The sequence below is a fragment of the Taudactylus pleione genome, unplaced genomic scaffold (genome assembly GCF_031769625.1).
Source record: "Taudactylus pleione unplaced genomic scaffold, aTauple2 ptg000086l, whole genome shotgun sequence".
Classification (NCBI taxonomy): domain Eukaryota; kingdom Metazoa; phylum Chordata; class Amphibia; order Anura; family Myobatrachidae; genus Taudactylus; species Taudactylus pleione.
Window position 1 is genome coordinate 33,264,926 of NW_028284488.1, and position 12,450 is coordinate 33,277,375.

The 12,450-nt window shown below is 39.6% G+C and overlaps 1 protein-coding gene across 1 annotated transcript in view; it reads right to left on the bottom strand.

Annotated features, from left to right (window-relative positions):
- The window catches only part of FBXL13 (F-box and leucine rich repeat protein 13), a 252,029-nt gene that overhangs the window by 2,059 nt on the left and 237,520 nt on the right, over nucleotides 1-12,450 (bottom strand). Inside the window, exons 19-20 of the mRNA XM_088468829.1 lie at nucleotides 2,815-2,949; nucleotides 130-293 (exon numbers count right to left, since the gene is read on the bottom strand). Coding sequence (XP_088324955.1) covers nucleotides 130-293; nucleotides 2,815-2,949 — 299 coding nt within the window. The remainder of the gene's footprint in view (nucleotides 1-129; nucleotides 294-2,814; nucleotides 2,950-12,450) is intronic.

A 12,450-nucleotide genomic window follows, 5' to 3' on the forward strand; every position in this document is an offset into this window, starting at 1 on the left:
TAATTATCTGCATTAGAAAACTTATCCTTGAATTTCTCACTTTACGATGCTAAAATCCATATTATTCTTTAAAACTGTAACCTATTATTGGGAAGGTGTAAAAATAAAAACATTACTAGCAGATCTTACTTGGTAATACTTTTACAGTAGAACATTCTCAATGTATGGAGTTGTCTGCAACCTTTCTGCAAATACTTCAGTGCCTTGTCACTGAGATAGACACAGCCAGAGATATCCATAATATGAAGGTAACGGCAGCCCCCGGAGAGATACTGGATACTTATATCTGTTATCTGTGTGCAATAAAGTAAATTATTAATCAGTACTATATTTTTGTACTGTGTTCAATGATTGGTGAAATATCCGAAGTACAACCTAGGACAACCTCAATCTTCCACACCTTTGCGGCTGCTGGTCCTGCCTGTAATAACTTTTTTGTCCACACTGTGACAAACTGCCAGGGGAGTGTGCAGAATGTGAACCTGCTGGATGGCCTGAACTCCAAAGCCCAGGTAAATAACCATTGCGGACCATGTTGTTGTTAGAATGTTCCACACAAACTTGAAAACTCCGTTATCCTTTAAACCAAAAATGCTGAAACTTTCTAGAATTTGTAAGTTGCCCAAAACCGCTTTGGCTAATGCACAAACAGACTTCATCCAAGCTTAAAAAATAGTGGCTATATTGCAAGTGAGTTTATAGCTGAATTATTAGAATTATGTCCAGGTTAATAATACTTTCTTGTGGTAACTTTTGTGCTGATGCATTATTTATATAGGATATTCATATCCATTATAAAATTCTATCTGACACAGAAAATTATGTCTCTGACAATAAGTAGAGAGAGGGACACATGACTATATCTGATCCACATGTTTAGGTCTCCAGCTTTTTCAGGTATGGGTCTCCAGCTTTCAGGTATGGTACTACATCTGAACCACAGGTATGGGTCTCCAGCTTTCAGGTATGGTACTACATCGGATCCACAGGTATGGGGCTCCAGCTTTTATTAGGTTTTTTGTTTTGTTTTAGTGTCAAATTTATATCTTAAATAAATAATACAACATAAATCAAGTTTTAAGTACAAATACAGACTGCATAACTAAGATACCTTTCTCTTTACATTCAAGCATGGGGAATGAAGTGTATGCTGACAGTTATTCTGTGTGGTCTTTGGAGACTTTACAGTTGCTGAATTTATCATTCCCAAACCACTGAAAAAAAAATTTTTGAACGTGACCCAACACAAATTGCCAGTGATATTTTTGCTTCTCTTTAATTAAATCTAATGGTGCTCCAGCCAAACAACTCCTAACTGTCATCTGTTTGAAAAATGACAGTTGGGAGCTGATTGGCTGGTGCACCATTTTACCATATGCAACGAGTTTTAAAACTCGTTGTGTATGATAAAACTCATTGATAAATGGGCCCGATGATCGAGATGGGAGTTAAGTATACATGGCACAATAATAGCATGCACGCTTCATAAATCGGGATTGTTTGATAGGGATGGCAATAAGAAAGCACTTTTTGAAACAAACTTGTATCAAAGCCGAGCTACAATTAGCCCAAAGATATGGGAGACTTGAACATGTAGAAGATGATTTTATGTTTTGTTGAGACCAAAATTGAACACTTCAGTCATATTGCTAAGCGCTATGCTTGGTGCACACCTAACACTGCACATCACAGTGAAAACACCTTCCCTACCATTAAACATAATGGTGGCAGCATCATGTTATGTGGATCCCTCTTTGTGGAATAGACTGGAAAATGGATAAAATGGAGAGGGCAAAGTACAAAGAAATCCTGGAGGAAAATCTGCTTCTAATTTATTTTCCAACATGAAAATAGTTTACAACAAAAAACACTTTAGAGTAGCTAAACAACAAAAGGTTAATGTATGGAAGAGGCCTGGTCAAAACCCAGATCTCAATTCAATTGGCATTTCAAAATCGCTGCTGTCCACCAACAATCACCATCGACCTCAGTCCTAAAAACAGCCAATGAAGGAACTGAGCATACAAAATTGGGCAATGCGACAAAACGACAGAACAAGGGGATAACTTTTATTATACAGGGTGGTCCATAAGTGTAGAAATATTATAAAAAGGAAATGAGTAAGGAAATATTAATCTAGTGTCTATAAATATGATATTGATAGACAGTAAAAAGGTCGACATAGTCTAGATAGACACCATATGTTAGACAGTCAATAGGTCGACTGGGACAAATGGTTGACAGGGTCAAAAGGTCGACACAACAATGGTTGACATGATTTTTTGTTTTAGGTTAGGCACCAGGAGGGATGGGTAGGCTGAAGATTAGGGCTAAGAAAAAAAAAAAAAAAAATCATGCATCGACCCATTTTTGTGTTGACCATTTTCATGTTGACCTTTTGACCCTATCGACCTTCTTACATGTCAACCTTTAATGTGTCGACATTTTATCCTAGTAAACCTATTGCCTGTCTAACATCTGGTGTCTATCTAGACACTGTCGACATTTTTACTATCTTTCTGTTAATCCACACCCTCTATGGTCTTCCTTTGGCATTAGGCTATGACCCAAATTGAGGGGACTCATGGTGCCATAGGAGGAGGTGGGGCAAGATAAATTATTCAAACGCCTGTGCAGCAAGTAATAGAATAACAAAACTAACCAAACTACTTTCAAACATTCAGGGAGGACATTATCATTTAAAAATAAAGAAAAATAAAAAGCTTCTCTGCCATGTATGATGGCAGGTCCTGCCTCATCCAGTATACACACTGCATTTATCACTTTTCAATTTCTTAACATTTTAAGATTTACCTTTGGACAACCAGCAATGTTGATGGATGTGAGCATCTTACAGCAAAATGCAATGGTTTTCACTGTATTATTTGTTGCTTGCAAACAGTGTGAAATATCCAGCAGTTCTAAATCCTTTGACTGATGGCAAAATTTCTGTTAATGAACAAAAAGATTATTTAAACATTTACAGAACAAAATGTTAATTCCCAGGTTGAGTAACAGAAGGGAAATAATAGAAAGGCATTTTGTCACATTGCATATAATTATATATATATATATATCTATTATTATTTGTATTGAAGCAGCATAAATTGTAACAAACAATTGATTATTCACCTTAAGCCTGTTCACAAAAATTATATTAAGAGCATTGTCTTTTATGCAAATCTTAAGTGTTAGGTTGACATAGTAGTACATGCCCAGGAGGAGGTATGGACACAAGCCGCAACCACCCATGGGGAAGGAAAATGTCCACGGGATTTTAACTCAAATGAATGTGGGGTCCTCCACTACTGATCACCACCTGGTATGTTGGAGTTGAATTTTGGTTATATTGGCAAACTAGTGTATCTTTGTAGCTCTCCTAAGCAGAGGAGAAATGGTCCTTTACTTTCTTGTCCAGATGGATTGGGTCACAAATTTGTGGGGTAAAGTGGAGACCAGCGCCCAAGCGGTCCAATTCTGTAATATATTTTTTTCCCACCTGCACTAATTGGCAACAGTAATTTCTTGAAACCCCTTGTTATTCATTGGTTTTTGGGTGGAATTCCCATTCTAGGGTGACTGTGATATAGATGACTAAATTATGTGTTGTATAAAGTCTTAACTGAATGCAAAAAGTCTCTGACTGGTCAGCATCTCGTAAGCAATGGTAAATGTCAGCTTCCTCTTGATTATACTTAAACATCTGTGGTTGGATGCATTTGGTCACACCTTTGGCCTAAAAAATAGGTGTTATGGAAAATATTAAAGAAGAGCTCATTGTACATGCTGGCAGGCAAGAGATTTCACGTTCAGGTCAGTGTAAGGACCAAGGTAGGTACAGTGGGAGAGGGAAAATCAACCACTTGGATAGTACAGGTCACTGTTGAATGATCTAAGACTTCCTGTAAAAAGGTGTAATGTATGGAAATAGCCCTTTAGATGGGAGCAGGTTACAGCAGTATAAGGTCAAGATGTTTGTGCCATTCAGCAGCAGAAAAGTGGTGTAGAGTCTAACATAATGCTGTGGATAGGGACACATTTTCAGATTTATTCAATGCCTTGTCATATTTTAAGGGTTTATGTATTGTTCTTTAACCAACTCTAAAGATGTGAAGGAGTAAGAAGCCATGCCATTATGGAAAGCAAGGTTATGAAGGAAGGGTAAGTGTAGGGATTTTTGAGCATTCAGCGCCACCTTATGGCAAAATGTGCCGAAGTTGTCGGGTATTCCATACAAATGGATTTTCCTTAACCTTTGGGGGCAAAACTGCATAAATTGTGTTGGTATTTTTTTTTTTTCTTTTGGAAGAAGAATGGTTAGTGATCAATAGAACAACAACATTTCCATCATGTTTGCGCGACCTAAATGAAAGAAGAGCAGGTGTAATTATGTTCAAATGGTAAAACCTGGCTGGATTTTTAGGTACCTGTATACCCAACTATAAAACTTCCTTTGGCCCACAGAAAAAGGATGCACTTTCCCTAAGGTGGGTACCTGCAGCCTATCTTAAGGCACACTGATATTGATTTATCAATGTTTGATCTTAAAGCTTGATAGGGAGAGGCATTGATTTTCGCTACAATTGATGCAAGGGAAGATTTTGGTCTATTGATATAAAAAAAATTGTCTTCTGTGAAGGCTGAAAGTTTCTCCTCTTCTATTTGGATACCTTTAAATGTTGCCCATTTATACAGGATGCACAGTACTGGCTGTAGAGCAAGATTGAAAAGTATAGGTGAAAATGGGCATCACTGGTGAGCTCCTCGCTCTATTGAGATTTTATCTGCTCTGAGACCATTTAGTCAAATGGCTTCAAAGTAACATTAAATTCACAAAGTCTGTGTCAAATGCCCTTGTCTTCAACACAACAAAGAGATTCAGACAAAGTACCATGTAAAAGGCACTGTGAGCATCTAAACTGAATGTTGTAAGGTTCCCAGATGTTGTGTGGAAGTAACTACTGCAGTAATGGCATACTTTTAACTTGGGATGTGCGCCGTTCCCTGAATTTTGGTTTTGGATCTGTATCTCCTTGTGTTTTGGATCTGGATTTGCCAAAACCGCCCATTGCGTGTTTTGATTTTGGATCTGGATTTTTTCTAAAAAAAAATCATAATAGCTACACATAATTTGGGCCTGTTTTTGTTCCTACAGTATTATTATCAATAACATTTATTTCCAGTCAATTTTGACCACTTCACAATATTGATTTCATCTAGTTTAGGCCAAAAGGTTGCATCCAGCTAGCTGGCTGATTAAGCTAAGCAACAGCAGTGGGCAGCACTAACATGTGGCAGTTCAGCTTCAGAATGGCATTGCAATGGTAGACAGGATGGCAGTTTAATAAACTATACGACCCCTAGGAAGTTTAAAAACCAAGAATGTTTTCCTTAACTAGTTCAGAGGCCTGATGGAGTTGGAATATGTTTATGGACTGAAGACGGAAAGGACGGAAGGATTGATTAGTTTTAAATTTATTTATTTTAAAGTTTTGATTCTTAAAAAAAAATTTGAGGGAAGATCAATCTAGGATTAAGTTCCTCAGTTGCTAAAAGGCATCTTTGATCTGGAGGAGATTTTTCAATTTTTATACAGTACATCTAATAGAAATGAGGTGGCCTTGCTGGTGGAGGTGCTGCTAGAACATACTGTAAACAAATGTTTACTTTGTATTTAGGGAGGTTTTTAGGGATAATGGTACCAAGACTTGCTGTTTACATCAGCGGAAAGCAGCCTGTAGTTCTCCAGCTAAACTAGAACTCCCAGCATCTGTTATGTTTCCTGGGCCTACTGGAAGTTATTTGTCAACAACAGGTGGCGTGCTTCAGGTTACCTCAGCCTGCTTTACGCACTGTATGTACCATGAAAATATGTATGTATGTGACTAATATACAGAAACTAATTTTTGTATTAAACGTATTTGCACACATCCTGGCAGGAAGATGCTCTGTGCTGCTGCTCATATTTGCCCACCCCATCACCTTGGTGGTTCAGAATTTTTAATTAAAAAATGAAAGGGGCATACAGGAGATGCTGTCTGTGGCCATTACAATTTATTGACATTCATAAACTATAAAATTAAAAATGTCAGGCAGCAATGCCCCAAACAGCACATAATGCAAAAAAACAAGCATTATGCGCAGTGGAGATTGGTAACAAAAACAAGCTTTCAATGCGCAGTGGACATTGGTAACATTGATTCCATACAAACTGGCTTTACAACATAGGTAAGATCAGATGTCGTCATCGTCATCCCCATCAGTGTATACATTCTCTTCTTCACACAATATTAATTTGTCCCCGCTGAAATCCATCATTACAGGTGCTTCTGTATTTTTTGTGACTTAATTGCCGGTAAAGGTCTTCCTTGTGGAATTTGTAATTAAATTTGATGAACATCATCTTGGAAGCAACCTCCTGGGGGCGTGGCTTGGCATACATTAAGACCGGTCGTGTTTGCCTGTAGCTCCTGCCGGCCGCCAAATAAATCAAACCCCAGTGTCAGTATAGAGACAGTATTGGGCCTCATACCGTACTTACTGACCTCTGCTACCCCAGTCTGGACAGTGACCGTGTTCCGGGAGTCAGAGAACGCTCTGGGTGCCCTCTCGCGGGTTGAGGCCTTTCTGCCGACCTTGAAGCCGGGGCCTCGATTTCCGGCCTGCCACCCAGCTGTGTTTGGCCCAAACCGCGTGTGCGGTGCTCACATACCTGCTCCTGCACTGGCCTCCCTTCTTTCCGCCTGCACTCCCTTTGCAGACTGCCACCAAGACACCTCCAGAGAGGGAAGACGCAACGCGTTCACTGCTGAGGGTTGACACCGGACTCCGCTACAGCTGCCAAGCGATTCGGCTAACCTCCTTCAAAGTCCCTCTGATCAGGTGGACTCACCCGCTACCCCCTGTACACCGCTGACGACGGGGATTGAGCACCCACGGGAGGCTGCCATTTTGACCTCTGCTGGGCCTGCTGATCTCCTACATGCACGTCTGCCTCCATATTGCAGCAGTTCCTCCCTCACTGACAATATATACATCCTGTGGCTGATGCTTGGAAAAGCTGCTGTGAGTGGTGAGTAGAGACCCTGCTCTTACATCTGCCTGTTAATGTGGTCTGGCCTCCTTGCCTGTGAGCCTTTTCTGCTGGAGACTACTGTGGATACCAAGGGAGAATAGAGAATTTCACTGGACACTACTACTTACTGATCCTGGTGTCCACGAGCTGTGCACTCAGAGTCCTCATTCCCTCCCTACTGCTGCTCTATCCATATCTATGAGTACTGAAAATTGAGACCTGTCGGCTGGCACGGGGTTTCTATTTCTTTCACTGACCTACATAATACAGCAGAAAGTAGCTTTGGAGCAAACTGAGTCACTGTTGATGTATTTGTGCCCATATTTTCCAGTTACGATCTTACTCAAGCATTCCTGTGTCTTTATACCTGAAGCAGCACTGCCTCCAGTGGTCATTCGGTTCTCCTCTATTAAATATGTGAGCTGATGTGCACCATGTCTATTTGCTATAGCTGAACGTGGTAAATTCACTACCCCTTTTCATAATGATATGATAGTTGAATGATTCCTTATACTTCAATATAATTATCGGAATCATTATCGGAAGCCTATGCATCTGTGAATCCTTGATATAAGCGCCGCTCCCTTAACTGGGTCTGTTCCCTCATGGCTCCGGAAAGAATTAAAACCACCAAATCTGCACCTCCTGTTCATTTCTTTGGAACCTCCTCAGACCCTACTAAAAATCGTCCTCATCAATCTCCTCCTGGGACTGATAACACCACTCAGAGCTCGACTAAACGTGTGCCCAGGACCTATAACGCCTCCTTCAGACGATATAGATGCTCTAGACGGCCCTGTAACTCTAAGATCAATCCATACTATGCTTAATTCATTTAAGATGGACATAACTACAGAATTAAAATCAAATATACAAACACTAAGGGCTGATATTCGTGAGGTTGGAGATTGAACTAACCATTTGGAAACTAAAATGGAAGAGCTTGTCGCTTCGCATAATGATCTAATCTCAGCTCACAACCTCCTCCAAGAAGATCTAAATGCTATGCGAGATAAAGTGACAGATCTGGAAGACCGCTCAAGACGCAATAACATAAAAATAAGAGGTATCCCAGACTCTGTCACGAATACTGAACTATATGACTACGCAACAGACCTCTTCCAGAAATTGCTCCCCTCTGCTTCCTCTTCAGATCTCCTGATAGACAGGATTCACAGATTACCAAAATCAAAACAAGCTCTTGCCCACTCTCCCAAAGATACTCTTCTTAGGATACATTTCTTTCATATTAAAGAACGCATTATTAGAGCTGCTCTGCCCTCTTCATCTACGGCCGAGTGTTTGGACAACCTTCAGCTGTTTCCTGACATCTCCCCAGCACTTGCTAGAAGATGCCTTTTTCATCCAATAACAGCGGCTTTACGCAAAGGAAACGTACAATATAGATGGGGATTTCCTACTAAGCTGATAGTGTCCAAAGATGGCAAATACACAGTTATACACTCCCCGGAAGAAGGGCCTGCTGTTCTCCAGGACTGGGGCATTATTATCAACAGCTCTTCTAATCTGCTGCCTCAACCTATCCCCTGAGAGTGGTCCTCTACCCAGAAATGATTTGTTTGAATATCGCTCTACTTGATACATCTGGCCTTTAACTGTAACGGAATACAGTAAATTTGAGCTCCAGTTTGTTATGTTATGTCTTTATGACCAATGCATTTCTAAAGTTAGTTTGCCGATACATAATTGGAGTTTTCAGATGTAGTAATAGTAGATTTTGCTGTATACTTAGCTATGTTGGCTTCTATATACAGGGTTCCGTCAGGTGATACTTGCCTGACATATATATTGACGGAATTGTTCTTGTTCTATATTCTGTTTTATATATTGGGGTGTTATGTGGATTTGCCTCTCCTCTTTTCGGCTAGGCCCGTTCCCCAACAACGATAATTTTTCTGCCACGATAATTTAGTGACAGAAGCTCTAGCTCCTTTATGGACGCTATTTCTGTTTTTATTTTCTTTTTCTTTTTTTTTCTTGTGTTCTTTTTCATGGATATTTGATTACCTTTTTATTACTTTGTTTTATTTTATTTTTTTGTGTTTTTATTCATTTGATTTTATTATCTCCATCATACTGGTGTGTCTATGCTTATTCTCTGATATATATAATGCCATGCACAGTTATAACTCGTTGTTTCATACCGTACCTCATGCCTTATTCTCATGATTAATTTTCTAAGTATGAACGTAAAAGGTCTAAACTCTCCTCGCAAGAGACGAGTTGCTTTAAAATATTTTTCTAATCAGAAGGCTGATGTGGTGGCAATACAAGAATCTCACTTCCCATTACATTCTCCCCCGCAGTTTACTAATAATATATATACGTCTTGTTATACTTCCTGTGGCCCATTTAAGAGAAATGGGGTAGCTATTCTTTTAAGTAAAACTTGTCCATTTAGGATGGAGAATAAGTGGACAGATTGTAATGGGAGATATATTATCTTGGTTGGAAAGATAGGACCTAAATATGTAACACTAGTGTCTGTTTATGCCCCAACACCAGACAGCCTCGTTTTCTTAAAATATTTTTGCTTAACTTGCAGGAGGTTAAAAAGGGAGCCTTATTTATAATGGGAGACTTTAATCTTGCACCAGACCCTAAACTTGACAAATTATCCACCTTAGATAAACAATCACTTAATGCTTCCCGTTCTCTTGCCTCTTCTTTTTCAAATTTTCTTGCAGAATTTGATCTGTATGATGCATGGCGGATTAAAAACCCAGGTACGCGCGATTACACTTTTTACTCTGCAGTACATAAATCTTATTCTAGAATAGATTTGCTTTTAATTGACAAATGGTCCCTTCAATACACTACACAGATTAACATTTTGCCAATTACATGGTCTGATCACGCTCCTCTGACTTGGTCCTGGTCTCCCTTTCCTAAATCACACTGTTTTAGACCATGGCAACTACAGGAATATATTCTACTAGACACTGAAGGCTCACACATTTTACAAGACGCGTTGACCTCTTACATTGAACTAAACTTACCTGCTGATACTTCTGTGACAAACCATTGGTGTGCTCTTAAAGCAGTTATGAGAGGGGCTGCTATACAAGCTGCAGCTAAGATCCGGAAAACTAACCAGGAGGTTTACCTTGCATATCAGTCTGATTTGTTGAAATTGGAAAAGCAGCATAAACAACAACCTCAAGACTCTTTGGTCCTTGCTTCACTACTTGAGGCCAGGAAGAAATTTAATAATTTACATCTCTCCCAAGTACAACGTGCCATTACTAAACTAAACCAAAAATATTATTCTCTTGGTAACAGAGCTAATAGACTCCTTGCGCGTAAGCTTAGGGGAAAAAATGCTATCAATAGAATCAAATGTATATCCGGTCCTAACAGATATGTAACTAGTAACCCTAAGGAGGATATCGCCCAACAATTTGCCTCCTATTACGAAAAACTTTATAATCTCAACCAAGACTCCTCTATCCCTCAGCCATCTAAAAATTTAATTCATTCTTTTCTAGACTCCCTCGTCTGTCCTCTATAGAATCTGAAGCCTTATGCTCCCCTTGGAGCGAAAGTGAAATAGAATGCGCCATTAAATCCCTCAAAAAAGATAAAGCACCAGGCCCAGATGGGTTTATAAATAGTTTCTATGTACATTTTAAGAGCAACCTAATCCCTATTCTAGCTACCCTGTTTAATGATGTTTCACACAACGCATTCCCTAAAGAAATGCTAGAAACACAAATAATCATCATACTAAAGCCTGGCAAGGATCCGACACTTTATCAAAACTATAGACCAATAGCTTTACTAAATACTGATGTTAAAATGTATGCGAAAATAATCGCCAACAGATTAAACCCTATTCTACCTGACTTGATATCCCATGATCAAGTTGGTTTTACCATGGGGAGACAGGCACCTGACAACAACAGAAGAGTCTTTTCACTCCTGGATGCCCATGCGAATTGCTATGTGCCTATGGTTTTGCTTTCTCTGGACGCAGAGAAAGCTTTTGACCGGCTACACTGGCTTTTCATGTCTCGTGTCCTTGCTGGGTTTGGCTTCTCTGGTTTGTTCTTAAAAGCTATTTTAACTTTATATTCTGCCGCTTCAGCTCGTGTATATAGCAACGGATTCCTCTCTAATAGCTTTAATATAACTAACGGAACTAGACAGGGATGCCCCCTCTCACCCCTTATATTCGCTCTATTCAATGGAACCATTAGCGGAAAAAATTAGAACCTCCCCTACCTTTACCGGCTTCACTGTGGATACCACTCAGCATAAGATATGTCTCTTTGCTGACGACGTATTGTTATTTGCTACAAATCCGGAAACTTCTTTGCCAGCCCTTCATGCTGTCCTGCAGGAGTACTCAGTGGTCCCATATTACAACTTAAATACCACCAAAACAGAAGCATAGGCATATAATGTTGACCACTCTGATCTATGTATACTCCAGAATAATTATCCCTACGCTTGGCAGTCCTCAAGCCTTACGTACCTAGGTATTAAAATCCCTCTAAAACTAGAAGATGTTATAACATTTAACTATCACCCTCTCCTAGAACAACTCTCAGCACTAACTAAACTGTGGGTAAATTATGAAATCTCCTGGATGGGACGTCTTTCTTCTGTAAAAATGATGCTACTGCCCAAAATCCTCTACTTATTTAGAGCCATCCCATTCCTAGTCCCAACTAGTCTTCTAAATAAATTTTACTCAGTATTTTCCCTGTTTGTTTGGTAGGGCAAACGTTCTCGTATGGCAAGAACAAAGTTGTGTAGATCTAAGGCCAAAGGAGGCCTGGCAGCTCCCAACCTTGAATTCTATCAATATGCCTGCCTCCTAGATCAAATGAAAGATTGGTTGTCACCCTTACCATCTAAGCCGTGGGTAGACATCGAAGCTTCTATTTGTGCCAATTTCCCTTTGAGAGATGCTATCTGGATTAAATCGGTTGATAGACCCTCCCAGTTGTTCAATTCCAGAAGTGTCTCCGATACTCTTAAAGTCTGGGACAAATTGATTGGTGCATATGATGATTTCTCACTCCCCTCTTCTAGCATGTCTACTTTGGCTCTATCAAAGTTAATTCCTGACCTCACTTTAGCTAATTGGTTTGACTATGGTATTTTAACAATTAAACACTTATACACAGAACAACAACTCAGCTCATTTCAACAACTCAGAGATCAGTATAATATACCTAAGAACGATTTTTTTAAATTTTTACAAGTAAGACATGGATACACTCTAATTCTCCCTCATCACGACAACTCCCTTCTCCTCCATATATACTTTCTAAACTTTCTACTGCTGACCACAAAGCGGGTATCACTATGTGGTACAATACACTGGGATGGGAAACTGATCTTAA